Source organism: Colius striatus, chromosome 2 (genome assembly GCF_028858725.1).
Source record: "Colius striatus isolate bColStr4 chromosome 2, bColStr4.1.hap1, whole genome shotgun sequence".
Taxonomy (NCBI): domain Eukaryota; kingdom Metazoa; phylum Chordata; class Aves; order Coliiformes; family Coliidae; genus Colius; species Colius striatus.
This window is the reverse complement of record NC_084760.1, coordinates 5,292,638-5,312,236: the sequence shown is the minus strand read 5'-3', so window position 1 is coordinate 5,312,236 and position 19,599 is coordinate 5,292,638. Positions and strand designations below refer to the sequence as shown.

The following is a 19,599-nucleotide window of genomic DNA, read 5'->3' as shown; positions in this document are numbered from 1 at the left end:
CTTTGGTGGATTTGGTCATGTAAGTCATCTAACTTTTTTCCCAAACAAATGCATTTTTCTTTTTCCCTAAGCACAGAGTCATTGTTTTTGTTAAAGTTGTAAATGCCTTTGTTTTTAAAATAAATACTGCAAGTTCTTCAACTGAAATCATTCACATGATCTCCTTCATAAGGATTTTACCTGCTTGTAATAATTATCTAGCAGGTAACTTGAAGTGAAATCATCTATGTGTGTTGTCTGCTTGGGACTTGCACCCAAAAGCAGTATTTTAATCAATTCAAAAGCTGAAGTTCTAAGTTTGTCTTTGTGAACAAGATAACAAAAGGAAGGAAATGGCAGTTAACAACAGATTCTGCATCAATCAGTGCAACTGATTGACTCTTCTTCTGCTGCATCTCCTCATATTGTAAGCTATTGTGAGTAGAATTGACAACTGAAGATCAGTGTTTGGAATGGGTTTTGGCTTTGTTGAGTTCTGAGCAAGGCAGGCAGTGCTAAATGCAGTCTTAACCAATTTGCAAATATACAGACAACTGAAGTGTGCTGTGGAGGAAACATTGTTATGTAATATATATAGTGATCACCACTGGAATGTTAATAACCCACAGCTGTCCTTTGTTGGATTCTTGAGTGACATGAATATACTGGATAGTGCAGTGAAGGGCCACAAAGATGGTTATAAAAATGGAGTTTTTATCCCATGAGAAAACACTGAGTGAGCTGTTCAGCCAGGACCAGAGAAGGCTTGGGGGGCATCTTAACAATGTATGTGAATTCGTGAAGGAAGGTGCAGGAAGGACAGGGCCAGGCTCTTATCCGTGGTGCCCAGTGACGGGACAAGGGGCAATGGGCATAAATGTCTATTTTCCCCCGTAAGGGTGGCTGAGCACTGGCACTTTTTGCCCAGGGAGGTTGTGGAGACTCTCCATCCATGGAGATATTCAGAAGCCACATAGACACAGTTCTGTTCTCTGCTTGAGCAGGGAATTGGACAGAATGACCTTCAAGGGTCCATTTTAACCTCAGCTGTTCTCTGATTTGTAGTGGAACTAAAACAACAAAGACTCTGTTCCTAGAGCACTTTAGTTAAAGAAGTCTCACGTTTTTGTTAAAGAACTAAGTATGTAGGTGTAACTGATGTGTATAGATGTGATCTGTAGCTGAAATGACCACGTTTCCCCTTTCCTCATCCATATTCTCTTTATGAAATCTACCATGTTAGGATTGAGCAGGGACTCAGAAAGTACAAAAATCTGGTAGATTCTGAGCCAAGTGCTGTTTTTTGTGCCAGCTCCTGAACATGTATCTAGGAGAGACTTGGTTGGGACAGTACAGGCTGAAGTCCAACATTCTTTTAAGTGTAGTAGGAAACTACTGTAGGAATAGTATGTGTTGCATCCAGACTATGCAGACTATCATCCTGAATTTGGGGTCATCTGTGTACTGCTTGTAAGGGTTCAAGAAAGAGAAGCAAGCCTGCTTGTGAACTCAGTACAAAAGTCCTCCACAAGTGCTCAAGCTAGAAAGCTAGTCTGTTAGTTGTTCAGAAGTAGCCGTACCTATCCATATATGGCTTGGGGCTAGAAAAAGACCTCAAGTGGAACTATTATTCATTTAAATCTGACATTCCCATGCTATATTAACAGATCAGCTGCAGGAGCCAGATGTACAGTTGTAGAGATGTCAGATGAACATCCCAGAGGTGACAAACCATGCATCCTGCTATGATTCCTTGCATCCTTCTATCTTTGTTCTCACTAATGATAACTTACATGAAAGTGGAAATGTTCTCCATGACATACCAAGCTGTATTTCTGCTGTTACTGTGATTTATGCACAGCTGTGTGTCATCACTCATTTACTTATTTATCCTTGCCATCTTTTTACTCTTTATTCTTTCCCACAGTCTGAGAAGTCTCAAGACTTTTGACCAATTCATTTCTAGTCCTTGCCATACAAATTCATATTGTCCTGTGCCATTCTCTATTATCAGTGCCCTAACTCAGAAGCAGTTCCAAATTGCCCTACAGAACTGGATATAGTATTCCCATTTATTGTCACACCAGCAGTCCAATTGTCTAACAACTTTGATAAAGATATCTCTTCTAAGTATATTTCCCCTCCTCTCATAGTTCTCTGTTTAATCTCTCTTGGGTTATTGTGATGCACTTTACCTGTATGAGACTACTAACTACAGACCTGGGAAGGTAAACAGCTTAGTAGTGGTTCTGTGGTTGTGATTATTGACCTTGTAACGTTCACTACTGTACTGTAAGAAATCTAGGGAACTGTTTCAGCACACTGGCAACTGTTTAGCACTATAGTTTAATTCTTCTACACATGAGATCAGCCAAATGTGGCACAGTACACATGATTGTGAGTGATGCCAGCAATGCAGGAGATACTTGAAGATTCATAGTAGTGTCTGAGGATCTTTAGAGATCATCCAGTCCACCCCCCCTGCAGAAGCAGGGTCACCTAGATCAGGTCACATAGGAACATGTCCAGGCAGCTCTTGGAAGATTTCCAAGGAAGGAGACTCCACACCCTCCCTGGGCAGCCTGGGCCAGGGCTCCCTCACCTCACAGTGAAAGAGTTTTTCCTTATGTTTAAGTGGAACTTTTTGTGTTCCAGCTTCATCCCATCACCCCTTGTCCTGTTACTGTCTACTATAGAAAAAAGGGACGTCCCAACCTCCTGACACCGATCATTTAGATATTTCTAACTATTAATAAGATCCTCCTTCAGTCTCCTCCAGACTAAACAGCCCCAATTCCCGCAGCCTTTCCTCGTATGAAAGATGCTCCAGTCCCCTGATCATCTTGGTGGCCCTGTGCTGGCCTCTCTCCAGCACTTCTCTGTCCCTCTTAAGCTGAGGAGCCCAGAACTGGACACAGGACTCCAGAGAAGTCTCTTCTCCAGGCAGAGAAGAGAGGGATAATACAAATTAGAGTTTTGTAAGTAATTCTATGGTAATCCAGTTAAAGTTGATTGCCAGGAAAACAGTACTTCACTTCCTAAAGTATTGTTTGATATAGTCATTGTCAATATTTTTATGAAGTTTAATCAAGTGTTGTTGCAAGTAGCATGGCAGGTGTGAGGTGGCTTGTGTAATATTTATCTGAACAAACGTTTTTCCTTCTGAGTGTGCACAAAAATGGTTTGCAAATGTTTTTAAGCTTTTAAAAGAAATGTTTCTATGTCCTTCAACATAGACTAAGGGGATGTATCTGAGTTATTTTACCTTTTTCATCCTAATCATTGCAATTGTGGGTGCTATCAAAGACATCTTCAGGAATCTTTTCTGAATTCTATTTTCAAGTTCCCAACAGTTGGGTTTTTTTTTACTGCTGGAGTAAATGTTTCACTTGTCATAGTATATAAATTTATTGGCATTCTGCCACTGCCAGATGGTAGGCAATAAGGAGCCTTGTTCTCTTCAGTCTTCCCCTTGATTATTTCTTTTTCTTGCTTTTCTGTGTGCTAGGTAAGTGCACCATGAGGAAGTATGGTGGAATATCTGCAATTAGTGAGATAGGCCATAGGAAACTGTGGCTGCTTGTCCTCAATTAAATTAGTGTTATAACCCATGGTGTTTAGTTACAGTTGAATTGATGCATTTTCTCAGTTGGAAAAGCAGGATGGAAAGGAGTCTTGCAGCCTTGTGGCTGTAACTGCCAATTTTCTTTACCCTCTTCTTTGCTTGTTCCAGACTACCTCAGTTCAATTTTGCAGTGCTGTAACAGCAAGTGTTCTGAAGCTGAGCAGGGCTCATCAGCAATTTATGTGCTGCTAAGTTGAAAGCTGATTTATTGGGGCATGCCTGTGGTAGGGAAGTGTTTCATACCTGTTTTCTTCACTAGACTACAAGGACTGAGAAGAAGTCTTATAATTTAGAATGTTGTTGGATGCAATAGACCCTCTTCTGTATTTTGCAGTCTCCATCAGTATCTTCCTACACAATGTCAGGAGAAATTAAAGCTATTATTCTGTGGGTGTAGTGAAGCTGAAAACACCTGCATGAACTATTTGGGCAGCGTGTCACTTTTAGCTTCAGTGACTAGGACCCATGTACCATTTTAATAACATTAAAAGTATCCCAAGAAAGAGATGAGACTGTAGAAGTGTTAGAAACAACATCTGATCCACATGTTGCACCTGTACACAGAGAATCAAGAGAATCATTTAGATTGGAAAAGAGCCTTAAGACATTGCCAAGTCCATCACCAAGCCATGTCCTTGAGCACCATCTTTTAAATATCTCCAGGGATGGTGAGTCAGCTGATTCTCTGGGCAGTCTGTTACAGTGCTTGATGACCCTTTTGGTGGAGAAATTTGTCCTAATATCTAATCTGGCACAATTTGAGGCTGTTTCCTCTCTGATTACTTGTTATTTGGCAGAAAAGACCAGTCCCCAACTCACCACAATGTTCTTTCAGGTAGTTATAGAGAACAATAATATCTTAACTCAGCCTCATTTTCTCCAGGCCAAACAACTCCAGTTCCCTCAGCTGATATTAACATATCTTAACACTATTGAAATAGCTGTTTTTTCTTTCAGATGCTCTCTCAGAGTTTCATCCCCCCCTTCATTTGTGTGGGGAAAAGCCCATCACAGTGCATATGCTTGTTGGAAGTTTTAGAGGAAATATCCTTCTTTAAACAAATTCTTCAATTGCTTCATTGTCAGTGGTGCCATTTTTTACATCCTGTTAACAGCTTCTTTTTAGTAGACTGAATTGTAACATTGGCTAGTTAAAGTCATGTCACTGTAGGCCTTCATCTAGTAAGAGGTTGGGTTTAAGCTGTTGAGCCTCTACATTTAACACTCCTGTCCATTTGACAGCTTTGTAAGATGCTGCTGATTGTGTGTCTTTGGCAGGAGTTCCTCTGCTGAAGTCAACAAGTTTTCAAGTTTAGGCATCTGAAACCTCTTTAAGTCCCAGTCCACTCTTACTGAATGAGCTGATGAATGAACTGCCTCTCCATCTACTACCTAATACATGATATCTCAAAAAAGGGAGAAGCCCTGAATGGCATTGCTTGAGAGTGTAAGAATTGCCACACTGTGCTGGATCATTGTCTGGTTGCTTTAGCAGTAGCTGTTTGTGATGCCTGGAGAAAAAAGAGTAAATCCAGCCTCAATGCATGTGGTGTGTCCCTGAGAATTCCCCAGCTGGTTTCAGCTCAGGGTCATTTCCAGAGCAGGGTGTGATTTTTGTCTGTTCAACAATCATAAGTAGGTCTGTCATCTATTTTGGCCTTTTTCCCATTGAGCCTGTGTGAGATTTCTCTTCACTCTGTTCTCTAGAGAGAAGAATTACTTTTTGTTTCTTCTGGATCTGGTTTCCACCAGTTTCACCTGATTCTTTCAATTTCTTCTGTTAGAAAAGACAATGAACAGTCAGTTCCAAGTTGTTATTCTCATGGCACTCGATCATCTCTTTCAGATTGGGAATTTCTGACTTAGGTGATACTCAAATGGAAGCTGATTCGTATGCTTGATGCTGCTTTTTGCCCATCTCTTAAGCTTATGTAGCTCTGGTTTATCTTTTATGAGATGATGGTAAGAGAACTACATGCAACAGTAGGCAAAGCATAGAACTCTGCCTGGGCATAGGGATCATTTCTCTTTTGTTCTCTCTTGCCCAGCAATTTCAGAGCTTTGATATTTTTTTACTGTTCCTGAGCATAGGGTTGACTGTCCTGTGAAACTCTCATCTGTTAATTTTATAGCTGCCATTTAGAAACCAGCTGATCATCCTATACAATCCATTTCCATTTTATTAGGTTTTGCCTGTGTCCTTACTATATTGACTAGATTTGCCTCAGTGTTCTCACCCGTTCCCACATCATCTCTAGGCATGAGCCCAGGCTGAGGTGCTCCACTGGAATCATTGTTGCCTGAGAAAACTGTCCTGCTCTTTTCTTGTTCACTGTTTTATGTATTCAGTCACTTACCCAAACAAAGATCACTCCTCTTTTTTCTCTTGCCTAGTTTGCCTTCAAGGCTTTTGAAGGCCTTTGTCAAAAGCTTCTTGTGAATCTCCTTTGTGGAAAAGCAATGATTACAGCCCAGCATAACATACATTACAGCAGTAGGCTTCAGCTATTGCTTCTATATGTAGAAAAATAATGTTACATTTGTGTGTGTGCAAAAATGAAATTACCAATTATTAGACATGTGGAACATTCTCAGCTACTGATGAAATAATGTGGCCTTCCAAGGTGATAAGGCAGCAGTTAAACAGGCAACAAATGTACACAAAGCTAATTAGAAATCAAAATTACTGAATATTGAGACACTTTATGAAATGTTCATCTGCATCTTCAGAAGCTGTCATACCTGGCATTTAAGGATCTACCTTGCCACAGGTAGATGTCAACAAAGGAGAAGATGTGTAGGCTATAGAATTTGTGGCAATAATGAAACTGATGTCATCGTGGTGTGTTAGTTTAGAGGGGGTTGGTTTGTTGGAGATGAAGAGCCAAATGATAAATGAGCACAGTCAAATGTAGGCTACTAAAAATAAACCAGAGATGATTTTAGAGGCATTTGTTCCAGAGGAGATAGCTGATGGAGTGCAAAACTCAACTGATGATGAAAGTTACTGTGACAAATAACTGCGATATTAACACAAGCTTGGACAGTCAAGTCCTTCTTTTATTGAACTAATTGTTACTGTTTAATTTCTTGTGCAGTTTTTTTCAGTAAAAGGATGTGGGGAAACCAAAAAGAAATGGCCAGTGAGCTGTTTCTATTCTTTGGCCTTTGTATAAAGTAATTTAATAGATATCTTGGTGGAAATTAAGGGTACTTTAGCAAATTTGTACTATAACCTTAATGGATTTATAATAATAATGGAAAACAAGATTGTTTTAAAAGATGTGAAGGGTATTTAGTTCAAACCCTCTTAAAATGGGTCAGATATAAAAGTTATCTAGTATAAACCTTCATAAAATGAACCATTTAAAATACCAACATTAGGCTTCTCCCATAGGTGTGCTATTGCCATTGTGCTGCAGAAGAGAAGATAATTGCTGTAGTTTACTATTGCTTGGAGCATTTGGATGTCAGTGTCTAATGATATTTGCATCATAGTATAAATGACTTCTTAGCAAACTAATTGTAATAATCACAACTGTTATGTTACTGCAGTTCTGGTAGATTAAACCTTACTGTACAGCTGTTTAGTTTTAGTCCACATGCACTGAGGTGGGAAGCTTGATGGCATTGTATGAAGTATGCTTTTAAAAATAAGCCCCTTAAAAGTGTCAAAAGTTCTGACCATGGTTCTTCCTGCAAAAAGAAACCACAAGCAGCTTTGCCTCTCTGAATGAAATTTATTGTGGTAGTTAAAAGTTCAAGAGCTGACTGACTTTTATTCCAGTTTTATTTTGGGCTTGCTTTTGATATCACTTGCTAAAATCATCAAAGGACATGAACAATAGGCTTATGCATTCACTGGGAAGCATTAAACCAATTTAAGCCAAAATTTGCAAATGTGACTCATACTTTTCTGTGCTCGACTGGGGATGCTGGAAAAAATCTGGTTCGAGTTATGCTGCTCCCATAATATTCAAAAAGGCAGGCCTGCTTAAGAGTAACTGCTGTTAGGACAGACTGCACATTACTGCAGATTTATGCAGTGATTTACATGGCACTGTCTTTACAATTGAGTTTTCTGGCTTCTGCCACAATGAAAACAATAATTTTGGTATTCAGGACTGCCTGATGACTCATTTTGAACTATTTGAACTAATAAGGTTACTGTAGCTGTAGTAGTTCAATGTTATTTATTATTCTGATATGGGGTTGCACATGAGAATTGTAGAATTCTTTTGTTTCTACAGCACAATTTAGACTACTTTTTAGTGAAGGTGTGGTGGCTTATGAGGAGTAACATGTTACATTCATGTAACATGGCCAAGAAGGCCAATGGCAGCCTGGGATGCATCAAGAAGAGTGTGGCCAGCAGGTCAAGGGAGGTTCTTCTCCCCCTCTACTCTGCCCTGCTGAGGCCTCATCTGGAGTCCTGTGTCCAGTTCTGGGCTCCTCAGCTCAAGAGGGACAGGGAAGTGCTGGAGAGAGCCCAGCACAGGGCCACCAAGATGATCAGGGGACTGGAACATCTTTCATATGAGGAAAGGCTGCAGGAACTGGGGCTGTTTAGTCTGGAGAAGAGGAGACTGAGGGGGGATCTTATTAACATTTATAAATATCTAAAGGGTGGGTGTCAGGAGGTTAGGACATCCCTTTTTTCTATAGTAGCTAGCAACAGGACAAGGGGTGATGGGATGAAGCTGGAACACAAAAAGTTCTACTTAAATATAAGAAAAAACTGTTTCACTGTGAGGTGAGGGAGCCCTGGCCCAGGCTGCCCGGGGAGGGTGTGGAGTCTCCTTCCTTGGAGGTCTTCATGACCTGCCTGGACATGTTCCTGTGTGACCTGATCTAGGTGACCCTGCTTCTGCAGGGGGGTTGGACTAGATGAACTCTAAAGGTCCCTTCCAACCTCTACCATTCCACGATTCTGTCATTTCTCTTTGTGTCTTAAATTATGTTTGTGCATATAAGGAGGAAGATGCTGTGGTGGTTCAGCCCTGGCTGGGTGCCAGATGCCCACCAAGTCATAATATCACTCCCCCTCCTAAACTGGACAGGGGAGAGAGAAATGTAACGAGAGGTTTGTGAGCTGAGATAAGGATGGAGAGATCACTCAGCAATTACTATTACGGCAAAACAGACTCAACTTGGGGAGAAATGGTTTGATTTATTAATGAACAATCAAACAGACTAAGGAAATGAGAAATAAGACCTAAATCCTTAAACATCTCCTCTCACCCCTCCTGAGTTTCTGCCTCCTCCTCTCCAGCAGCACAGAGGATGCATTCAGTTCATTACAGATGGACTTCGCTGCTGCTGATTCTCAGGAAGAGGCCTCCTCACGCTTCCCACTGCCACACTGTGGGGTCTCTCCCATGGGAGACAGTCCCTCACCAACTGCTCCAGCGTGGCTCCTTCCCATGGGCTGCAGCTCCTCACCAACTGCTCCAGCCTGGGGCCTGCCATGGGGCAGCTCCTCACACCCTGCCCCAGCGTGGGTCACCCACAGGAGAACAGTCCCTCAGGGACAGACTGCTCCAGCCTGGGGCCCTCACAGGGTCACAGGTCCTCACAGCAAACCTGCTCTGGCCTGGGCTTGTCTCTCCCCACGGTCCTGCCAGGAACTTGCTCCAGGGTGAGCTTCCCACAGAGTCACAGCCTCCTTCAGGCATCCACCCGCTCCAGCCCGTGGGCTGAGAGTGGGTCTGTGCTCCCTCATGGCCTCCATGGGCTGCAGGGGCACAGCTGCCTCACCATGGGCTGCACCACAGGGCACAGGGGAGTCTTTCTTTCAGTGCTTAAGCACCCTTCTCCCCTCCTTCTCCACTGACCTTGGTGCCTGAGGAGATGTTCTCACATTCTCACTCTCTTCTGCTGCTGCTGCAGTTTAGCAACTGTGCAACAACTTCCCCTTCTCCAATACATTAATCACAGAGGGGTTACCTTAGTCACTAATTGGCTTAGCCTTAGTCAGCTTGCAGGTCCATCTTAGAGCTAACTGGCACTGGCCCTATCAGCTACAGAGGAAGCTTCTGGCAGCTCTTTGATTAAAGAAGCCACCTCTGTAGACTCCCCTCTACCAAAACTTGTCCTAGACAAACCCACTACAGCTGCATTACACTGGTAGTCAAAATTTAATAGTCAAAACATGAATTAGGTCTGATGCAAGTTCAGCCAAAAATGTAACTTGTTGGAAACAAATGTTCATGTTGGTTTTCGTTTTAACTGGGAATGAAGACCCTGTGCCTTATTACAACCACAAATAAGACCTAACAGTTACTTTGTTCTTGCCACATTACTCCCCTAAAAATATGCACTATACAAAGAGGGAAAAATATTAAATCCTTAGGTCTTCTAAACAGTAGGGTAGCTCTTCAATTTTCATTACTTATTCCTAAAGCTACTAAGAAAGTGATGCATTTTTGTATGAACAGGAATTAGCTTGCATATGAGGTTTCAGTACTGTGCATAAAATTACATTTTGCTGCTGTTTCTTTTACTATTAGTGATTTCTTTATCTGCATAGTCCCTTAAACTATAAGTGATAACCGACCTTTTCATTTTCCAGGATTCCGTTTAGTTGCATGGGAAATGGTTGAAACCCCAATATTTCGGTAGAATTCATTGAGCAGATGTATTACTGGAGGCTCAGTTACCTGTGATTGATGTTATGTGACATTTTCTCTGAAAATTTATATAGAACTCTTTCAGAAGAATCATGTAATGAACCTCTTAATCATATTTAACGCAGTTGGTATTGATGGATATGTTTTTCAGTGTGCAAGAAACTTCAGAGGATATGGCTGATGATTGATTTAGGATAGACAGGCTTAAACTGGGAGGAAAGCAAAGCAAATTATGTGATGTGCTAGTTATGAGAGCAAGAAGCCAGACTTTTACATGCAGTAAGGACACATTCACATATTAAATTGCTTCTTTGGATAAGTATACATTACATAGCTAGAATATATATATCTACACATACCTAGAATTTGATGTTAGATGATGTTGTCATCTGCCAAAGTAGTATTTTGCCTCTTGTTAATACATTCTGAGTATTTTCTGTGGTTGTGATAAGTGAAAACAACAAAGTAATATTGCTTACATAATGAAGGATTAGAACATGAAGTTAAGAACACCTGAAGGTTAATTCAGGAGTAGTACAACAAAGGAGATTAAGTAGATTATGATTTCTTTATTTAATATTGCTGTAACACTAAGAGTGAGTTGCTATTTTCAGTGACAACTGTGAAGGAGAATGGTTTGCCCTGAAAGAGTCTATGGTTCAAATAGATCCTGGGACTGGATACTGAAAAGTTTGTGTCACCTATGTACAGATAGGCTTAGGTCCCAAATCAGAAAGAATGCAAGCTGTTCCATTGATGCCAATAATATTTCTTACAAGCCTAAAATTACATGTGCAATAAAACAATCTTGCATCACATCATAACTGACTTCCCTGAGCAGTGTAGGACATTGATCCAAGATCTCTGACATGTTAGTTTACTTTCTTCACAGCTTCTCTAAAGCGTGAGATGACAAGTGCGATCAATTTCCTGTGAAGAAAGACATGTGAGTGTAGAAGTAAGTGCATACACTGTGGGTGAGTTTGAATAAAACACTGCACTTAATGAAGATGCCTCTCTTCTTTTAGAAATGATTTTCAAATCCTCAAGTCATATCGTTCTGTAATCGTGGAGGCAGAAATTTGAGATGACAATTCTGCTCTTTAAAAACAGTAAAACAGTCATAGAATGGTAGAGGTTGGATGGGACCTTTAGAGATCATCCAGTCCAACCACAATGCAGAAGCAGGTTCACCTAGATCAGGTTGCATAGGAACATGTCCAGGTGGATCTTGAAGACCTCCAAGGAAGGAGCCTCCACAACCCCTCTGGGCAGCCTGTTTCTAAGGAAAATTTTGGCAATTTCATTGATCATTTCTTTACTAATTAGTTTGATAGACTAGATGTACACTTACTTTCAAAATTGCTGTAGTGTGATTTTTCTCAGCTCTAAGTATATATCCAGCTTTTAGTTTTCTTCAGACATGTTTCTGAACTGGGTGGAAAAAAGTTAGTTAAATAGTTAACATGAATGCCAAACAAGTTTGGTGCATTTTAACTTTTCCCTGCAGAGCTCAGCCTTAGTAAAGAGGCTGGGTACGATGGTGTACTTGAAGTTTAATTTATGGTGAGACTGATATGAGTTTTTCCCCCTAACATTTCACGAGAGTGCTTACAATATAGTAGCTAATTAGTATGAAAAGTGGGAGTGAGTTTTTTAACACAGAGCTCTGTACTGACTTAGAGATGAGAAAGCTTGTGTATGTTTAAGTTAACTTACTGTTAGTTCATCTTGACTTCTTGAATGTTCCTCTTTTTGAGTGTGGTGCAATGAAAGGAACTACAAGAATGCTTGTTTGCTTTGTGCCAACTTTCCACTCTCCCTATCTGGTGGTGATTGCAAGGAAGTGCAGCAAATGTTTATGCCCTTTATGCTAGAAAATGTGTCAGATTTCTGGACAGCCACACAAGAACAGCAGAAGGTAAAGGCAGACTCTTGCACATCAGTTTCAAAAGTTTACAGCTGCCAAGTCAAGTCAGGGGTGAAAGGTGACAGGGTAAGCTGAGTGGGAGAAGGACGGATGTGAGAGATTTGCAATGTGTTGTGCAAAACAACTTTGGCCTTGCTGAAACTGTGAACATTAAAGAAACACAAGGAAAAACAACTTTCCTGTTGAGGTGAGAGAGCACTGGAAGGGGCTGCCCAAATGGGTTGTGGAGTCTCCTTTGCTGCAGACATTCCAAACCCAGCTGAATGAGTTCCTGTGTGACCTACTCTAGGTGGTCCTGCTCTGGCAGGGGGGTTTGGACTGGATGAGCTTTCGAGGTCCCTTCCCACCCTTAACATTCTGTGAGTCTGTGATTTTAATGGAAGTGATTCTGAAGAGTGCCAGGACTTTTAAGTGCTTGCTATTTACTTCTAAGTCTGTGGACAAAAACCAATTGGTGTAGGTCAAACATATAGGGGTGACCAGGTGGGGAGATCCAAATATTCATTTTGTAGCGTAGTGAACTTGGTACTTGAGCTACTAGCAGTTATTAAAACAATGTTTGAGAAAACTCAGGGAGGTAATTTTGAAATGTTACTGTAGATTGCTGTAGTAAACTCTATTTACTTTCTGGTTTTTGAAGGTTTAGACTTCTTTTGAAAGTGAATCAAAGAATCCTAGAATGGTGGGGGTTGGAAGGGACCTTTAGAGATCATCTGGTTCAACTCCCCAAAAAACGGATAATGATGAATGTCTCTTTATAATCTCACTGAGGAAACTTTGAGATATTTTAGAGGTAATTGGTATGCACTGAAACTATGTACTTTACTCCTAAAAGAGCCAAGGTGTTTCATGAATGCAGGAGTTTAAATGATCATTTACTCATGTCCAGTTTAGAACAAATCAGAGAGGTCACCTAAAGGCTGGCGTAGCTGAAGTAAGGAATGAGCACAAGAAGGTCTAGCTGGGCAAACTGAAGGCATTTTTTGTAGATTCAACCTTTCATAGTTGATGTTCTGAAACTTTTGTTTTTTAAAAACCCACTCCCCTAAAGCTTTAAACTAGAAATGACTTTATGTGAGTTCAGAGATGTGAAGGAAAACTCTGGTTCTTAGATAATTTGTCACAGGAAGCAAACTTCTGTGTGCAAACATTTCTCAGTTTATGATTGCTGTCATTGCTTCATTCCACAAGTACTTTAATTCTTCTGTTCTCCTAAAATTAGGCACACTAAAAGGGCACAATTCACTCTTACCTCTTAAGATTACAGTTTTCACCATTTTTAGGCATCTAGGCTCAGCTAAATGTTTAAGCTTCCTCTATAGTTGACTAGAAAAGATATTTCATCCCACTAAGTTCTGTAAACTGGTATCTAAAATGCCTATTTCTAGCTGTTGATAACCCAGAAAACACTTCTACTTAATTTTTTTATACATCTACCTAGCTTCACATACTGTTACTACATGCCCCGATGACAATTTGGTCATCTTCTCTCTCAAGCTTCCAGGTATTTTACCAATTTCTCTTCTATCCAGTATTGACAAATGTATCTTGTCATTGTTCATTTAATGACTTAATTAATTTCCTTCTAACATCTTTTAAATATTAAAGAGGTTTCATGCAGATTTCAAGTAGAAACCAGTGGTTATGTCAGTGTTGAATGTATTATTATTGTTTTAAATGCCCATAATATAAAAGCTCAGTAATAACAATTCCAGCTGACCTCCCTAGATCATTGCAGTAGGTTACTTATTTTGGTCACTGTATTGTTTAACAGAAAAGCCATTTGTTCTTTTTATATTCATTTGCCTGCCTCCTGTGTATATTTTCATTCTGTTTGTTGCCTCTAAAAGGCTACTGACGTTTGTGGAATTCCCTGGAAGTGTTTACTTGTGTCCAATATCACGCAACTTGGTTGTTTTGTGATGATTTACAGCTTGCTATGCCTGACATCACTGAATGATTGATGTGTACAAATGAGGACAAGCTCATTACTCTTGTGGATATGAAACATCTGAATAAGTGAGAAAATGACTTAAAAGCAAGGAGCAATTTCGTACTTCACCCTTCTGACAGGGAGCAATTTATATTTTGGGGATTTTGAATATCCTCTGGTGTTTCTCTGACCCCAGCATCTGTTTTTAAGGTTGTATGTTGTGAAGGAGTTGGTACATTTTGCTGCAGTGATGGCTGAGTGATAAAATCGATGTATCTCGACACTTTTTTTTGGTCGTATTTATACTTATTTTAACAGGAATATATTATTCTGATTAGATGTCATTTTACACCCATCTTGCAGTTTGTTTTTGAAAGCTAAGCAGCAGCAAAAGCTGACTGTGGAAAGTTCACAGGATGGTAGAATGGTAGGGTTGGAAGGGACCTCTAGAGATGATCCAGTCCAACCCCCCTGCAGAAGCAGGTCCCACCTAGATCAGGTCACACAGGAACATGTCCAGGTGGGTTTTGAAGACCTCCACACCCTCCCTGGGCAGCCTGTGCCAGGGCTCCCTCACCTCAACACTGACATAGTTTTTCCTTATGTTTAAGTGGGACTTTTTGTGTTCCAGCTTGTCCCCATTACCCCTTGTCCTGTCACAGGGAACCACAGAAAAGACTGGCCCCATCCTCTTGCCACCCACCCTGTAGTATTTATAGGTGTTGTTAAGATTCCCCCTCAGTCTTCCCTTCTGGACAGCTCCAGGTCTTGTAGAGTTTCCTCTTAAGAGAGATGCTCCAGTCCCCTCATCATCTTGATAGCCACACACTAGCCTCTCTCCAGCAGTCCTCTATCACTCTAGAACCATGGAAAGTTAAACTCAATATCTGTGCTAAACATCTTTTACTTAGGCTGTTCTGCCCAGTTGTGTCAGCTCTGGTCACATCTGAGCATCACCCAGCTGCTGTGTGCCATTCTGGTTTGTGTTCTGTGTTCTATAAAGGTGCACCACCAACTTACCACACTACTTCAAAGTGAAATTTTAAGAATCTGTGGGTTGCTTTATGGCTTTATTGTTTTTACCCAGGGATTGTGTGCTTGATTTTTTTTCTCCACTGGGAATAGTTCTCTAGCTGTTTCTGTTTCAGGCCAAGGTCAGAAGAAGAATGGAGGGTTGATTCCTCACTTCTTCCTCTTTTTACAGCTAATAAAGTGTCTGCCTGCCCCACAAAAAATGAGGTCCATCCATACACCTTCTTAAACAAGTGTGAGCTCAGGTGGAATTCCACAAGTGGAGTATATCTATTTGTGACAGGGTGGTGACACTTGAATTTTGGAGCAGAGCAATGAATGGCAAGTGGATTGTGTTTACTTTTCTTTTGAGGAATTGGTTTACTTAGTTAAAATCTTCACTAAAATAGCAGAATGTAAACCACTACTTTATTTCCAACAATACTGGCTCTTTGACTGATGGGATGACAGAACAAGACCTGGATATTTAAAGGAATGGGTGAAAAAATAGGTCTTCTCACCAGTGGGTTTTATTATAGAAGGGATCTTTGGCTAGCATATTAGTGACCTGTGCTGCCTGCTCTCATGAAGGTCTTGGAGAACAATTGAGGCATTTTCAAAGATGATTTTATTTTGTCCAAGCAGAACTATTTTCACATCAAGTATGATCTATTAGCATTGTTGAATGAAATTAACAACTGAAATGGCTGACATTTAATGGTGAGCCAAATGAGGTAACTTTTCTGCTAAGTTCAACTTTGAATTGGGCACTTCTACAAATGTTCTATATTTCATTGTTTTTCTTGTTTGTCATTTGTACATCCACATGAGATGTTTATGTTACTGCTTTGTTTTTAATGTACTCAAGGGAAAAATAAAGTAGGCTTCTAAACTTGCATTGAAAGCATGACTGATGGATCTATTTAAGCTCACAAAACCTCAGAGTGTTTTCAGAGATTTATCTGAAATTGGAGTTTGACAGCTCAACTCATTCTAAAGATACTGGTGAAGTCTCAAGCCAGAATTTAATGACCCATGTGTTTCTACACTTAACAATATTCTAATACAGCAGTGCAAATTAAAGACTGAGTTTGCACTCAGTTTCTGTGTGTGACTGAACAGATATTTTTTTCATGCTGGATTAAACCTTTAAACCATCAGGCCAAGAGTGAAATTTGCCTGCTGGTGAAGGCAGTGTGGATCAGTAGGTTGGTCTGTGTGGGACATTACTTTCCTGGAGGCTAATCCACTTCAACTGAATGTGAACTTTGTGAGGACCATTGCAGACCTTAACTTTTGATCAAATTCTTTGTCCTTGCTCCCTGAAAAACAAATGTATTGTGTGCTCAGCATCAGAAACTTCCACAGAATACTCAGAGTATTGTATGAGAGAAAGTCGACTGCATATAGCACATGACATGCAAAGCCATAGAATCGCAGAATCTCAAGGTTTGGAAGGGACCTGGAAAGCTCATCCAGTGCAACCCCCTGGCCAGAGCAGGACCACCAAGAGTAGGTCACACAGGAACTCATCCAAATGGGTTTGGAACAGCTTACTGGCAGCTACAGTTCTGATAGCCTATACAAATAAATAAGATGGATAACAAGCTTGTTTTCTGCCCCTAAAAGTGGCCCCACAGCATGGTTTGTGTCCATATGGCTAAACCTTCTCACCTCTGCAAACCAGTTGGCTTTGTCCATGCTGTCTATTTGAGACAACCATGGCTTGAGTTATCCCCTGAACTATAGCCTGAGCTTTGCCTGGAAGAGTGCTGGTTGTCAGGGAGACAAAGCTCTGCTGGAAGTTAGATGTAGTGATAAACCCTGTTTAAGGACAATATTGGAATCTCTGTGATACAGTAGAATAGTCTCCTAAAGGTTTAGTAAGCCTACAAGTGCAAATGCTACCAGTTCCTCATAGAAGTAATACATGGTCTACAGATAAGGTTCAGTTAAGTGTTTCTTTGTAAGATTAACCCATTGTTTGAGACATGAGCCCTTGATCAGAATAGAAACTTTATTAATAACCACACTGTCTTTTGGTGGTTGCTGTGTACAGGTAGGTAGTGTACAGAGACTTGCTGCAGCACAGTTGGAGAATGTAGAGCATGCAGGATCTTGTGTCACAGAGCAGTTCCAACTGTTCTGCAGGCAGTGTGTGATGTGTGTGTGTACAGAAGGTGTGAAGCTCTTCCCCAGTAGATAGGTATTGCTCTGAGACTTTACTCTCTTTATTCAGGAACTGGTGTATGAAAGGAATATTATCAAAAGTGTTTTAGTGGTGAATTCCTGAGGAGAGAAGCTCGTCTCTTCTACACACAACCTGCAGGTCTGCTTTTGCAAGCAGCAAGTGGCTCATGGGTACTTTACAGCCTCTGGCAAGTCCTCAAGCCTCATAGTAGCTATCCACAGAATCACAGATTCTCAAGGGCTGGAAGGAACCTCAAAAGCTCATCCAGTGCAACTTCCCTGCCAGAGCAGGACCATCTAGAGTAGGTCACATAAGAACTCGTCCAGTTGGGTTTGAATGTCTCTAGAGAAGGATATTCCATATCCCATCTGTGTAACCCCTTCCAGTGCTTATTTGATGCATTTAAATGAAATGTCCAACTCTAAATACATTTTTAATAGAATTAGAAGAGTGTCTGAATTTGTTAGACTTTTTTTTATCTAGGTGTATTTTATGGTTGTGTCTTTGTTTGAGATTTGATGCTTCTTTTCTGTTGCCAGTTTGAAGAAGCCCCAATATCACCACTGAAGTAAGAAACTGCAAAAAATGTACTGTTACTTATACTGGATGATTTGTTGGCAACAAATCTATGTCTAATTATGACATTTCCATGATGAAAATACTAACATTTTCAGGAGCAATTACTCATCTGCAGGAAACACTTGATTCTTGAAGAAGAGACTATCTGGGTCTAGGTGAATGCTATGTGCCAAACTGTTAGATGGGAGGTAGGGCTTGTTTTTTCCTTCACATTCAGCAGTGCTTGGTGGACGGGTTGTACATATGACATCCAATGTGTCTGTTGACTGCTTGAGCTCTGGCAGGTGTCAGCCAGAGTAGAGACAGAAGTAGCAGAAGGTATGGTCTTAAAAAGTGCTTCTAGTTACTAGACTTAAAATCATAGAGTCATGGAATCAATTCAGCTGGAAGAGACCTTTCTGATGATCGAGTCCAGCCTTTGTCAGCTTTTACCTCCAAGGTGAGGTTTAGTAGCCTCTGTAGAGGCATTAAGTTTGTCACAAAAACTAGTAGGAATAAGTTTAGACTCTCTTCAGCAGTGACAGATGGTGGAACTGTTCAGTTTATTTGTTCACAGCTTACTGTCTGAAGACTGTGAGTGGTGTCTTTTGTTAAAAAACGTGTGGGAGAGTGACGATGAGTGGAGAATGGGACTGATAAGAGGAGGGAAGGAGTGGTAAGCAGAGATACTGCAGCAGGAGTGCAGGCTGGGAGGGAAGAGTAAGGGACAAAGATAGGAATCTAACAGAGATGGGAAGAAAAAGATTCCTGCAGGGATCCAGAGACTTGAGTAGGGCTGCTTCAGTCCAGGGAGGCACTGAAGAGTGATGATCTGGAAAAAGAAGAGTGGATGAAAGAAGCAGTGGCTAACCTTGATGTTATTTTGGCTTTTATCATCTGAGAAACTGGAGCAATAACCAGTAAGGGGAGTTTGTGCTTTTAGGTGGCTACATCTCCATCCTCTTCCCCATTCAATAACTCGAGTATTAAGTTATTCACGTGCTGGTCTGAGACACTGATTTGGAAATAATTGTTTATAGAAGATGGTGTGTTGACTGCCCCATCTCCTTGTGCAAGTAGTTATGTACAGCTGGTTGTTCCTTACTATCTATAATGACACTATAGATGTAATTTCTAGTGGTGCTGGTGTAGATTGTTTTTCCTAGAGTCGAGTTCTTTATCTTCTTTCACTGAATACTACCTTACTGTGTGACTGTTCCCACTGATTTTACCTCAATTACTTAGCTAAGAAATATATATACATTCATCAAAGGGATTTGTTTGCTTTTCTACACTAGCTGTTTGTATTTCTTTCCTGATGAAAGGACTCAGTTGCAGGAGTGATAGCTCTGGGGTTAGCATTGAAAACCTGGTATAGATCTCTTTCTGACTCACAATCTGTTGCTATTTACAATTCTTACCCAAGGAAAAACATAAGGTTAGTGGAGAGGGAAAAGATCAATCCTCCTCTTCCTGGATCTTCACTGGATAATGTCTTTAATGGTTAATAACATTTCTTTTCTTTCCATAGGCAATGTTCAGTCTCTGCATGGTTGAAAGCGAAGCTGATGAGGTGAATTTGCATGGTGTCACAAGCCTCGGTTTAAAACAAGCCCTGGACTTTGCATATACAGGACAGGTATTAAACAGTACTTAAATTAAGAGACACAAGTGAAAGCAAACTGCAGTAAAAACTGAAGGTGATGTTTACAGAGGCACTGAGAATTATTTTTGTTGTGTACT

General features: G+C 40.6%; 1 protein-coding gene across 4 annotated transcripts in view; it reads left to right on the top strand.

The window, feature by feature from the left end:
- KLHL32 (kelch like family member 32) overlaps window positions 1-19,599 on the top strand; it is a 216,236-nt gene that overhangs the window by 38,255 nt on the left and 158,382 nt on the right. For all 4 annotated transcript variants that reach the window (XR_009818173.1, XR_009818174.1, XR_009818172.1 and 1 more), the window contains exon 4: window positions 19,388-19,495. Coding sequence is in view for 1 of the 4 variants with exons in the window: in XM_061989709.1 (XP_061845693.1) it covers window positions 19,388-19,495 (108 nt within the window). In the remaining 3 variants the exon portion in view is untranslated. The remainder of the gene's footprint in view (window positions 1-19,387; window positions 19,496-19,599) is intronic.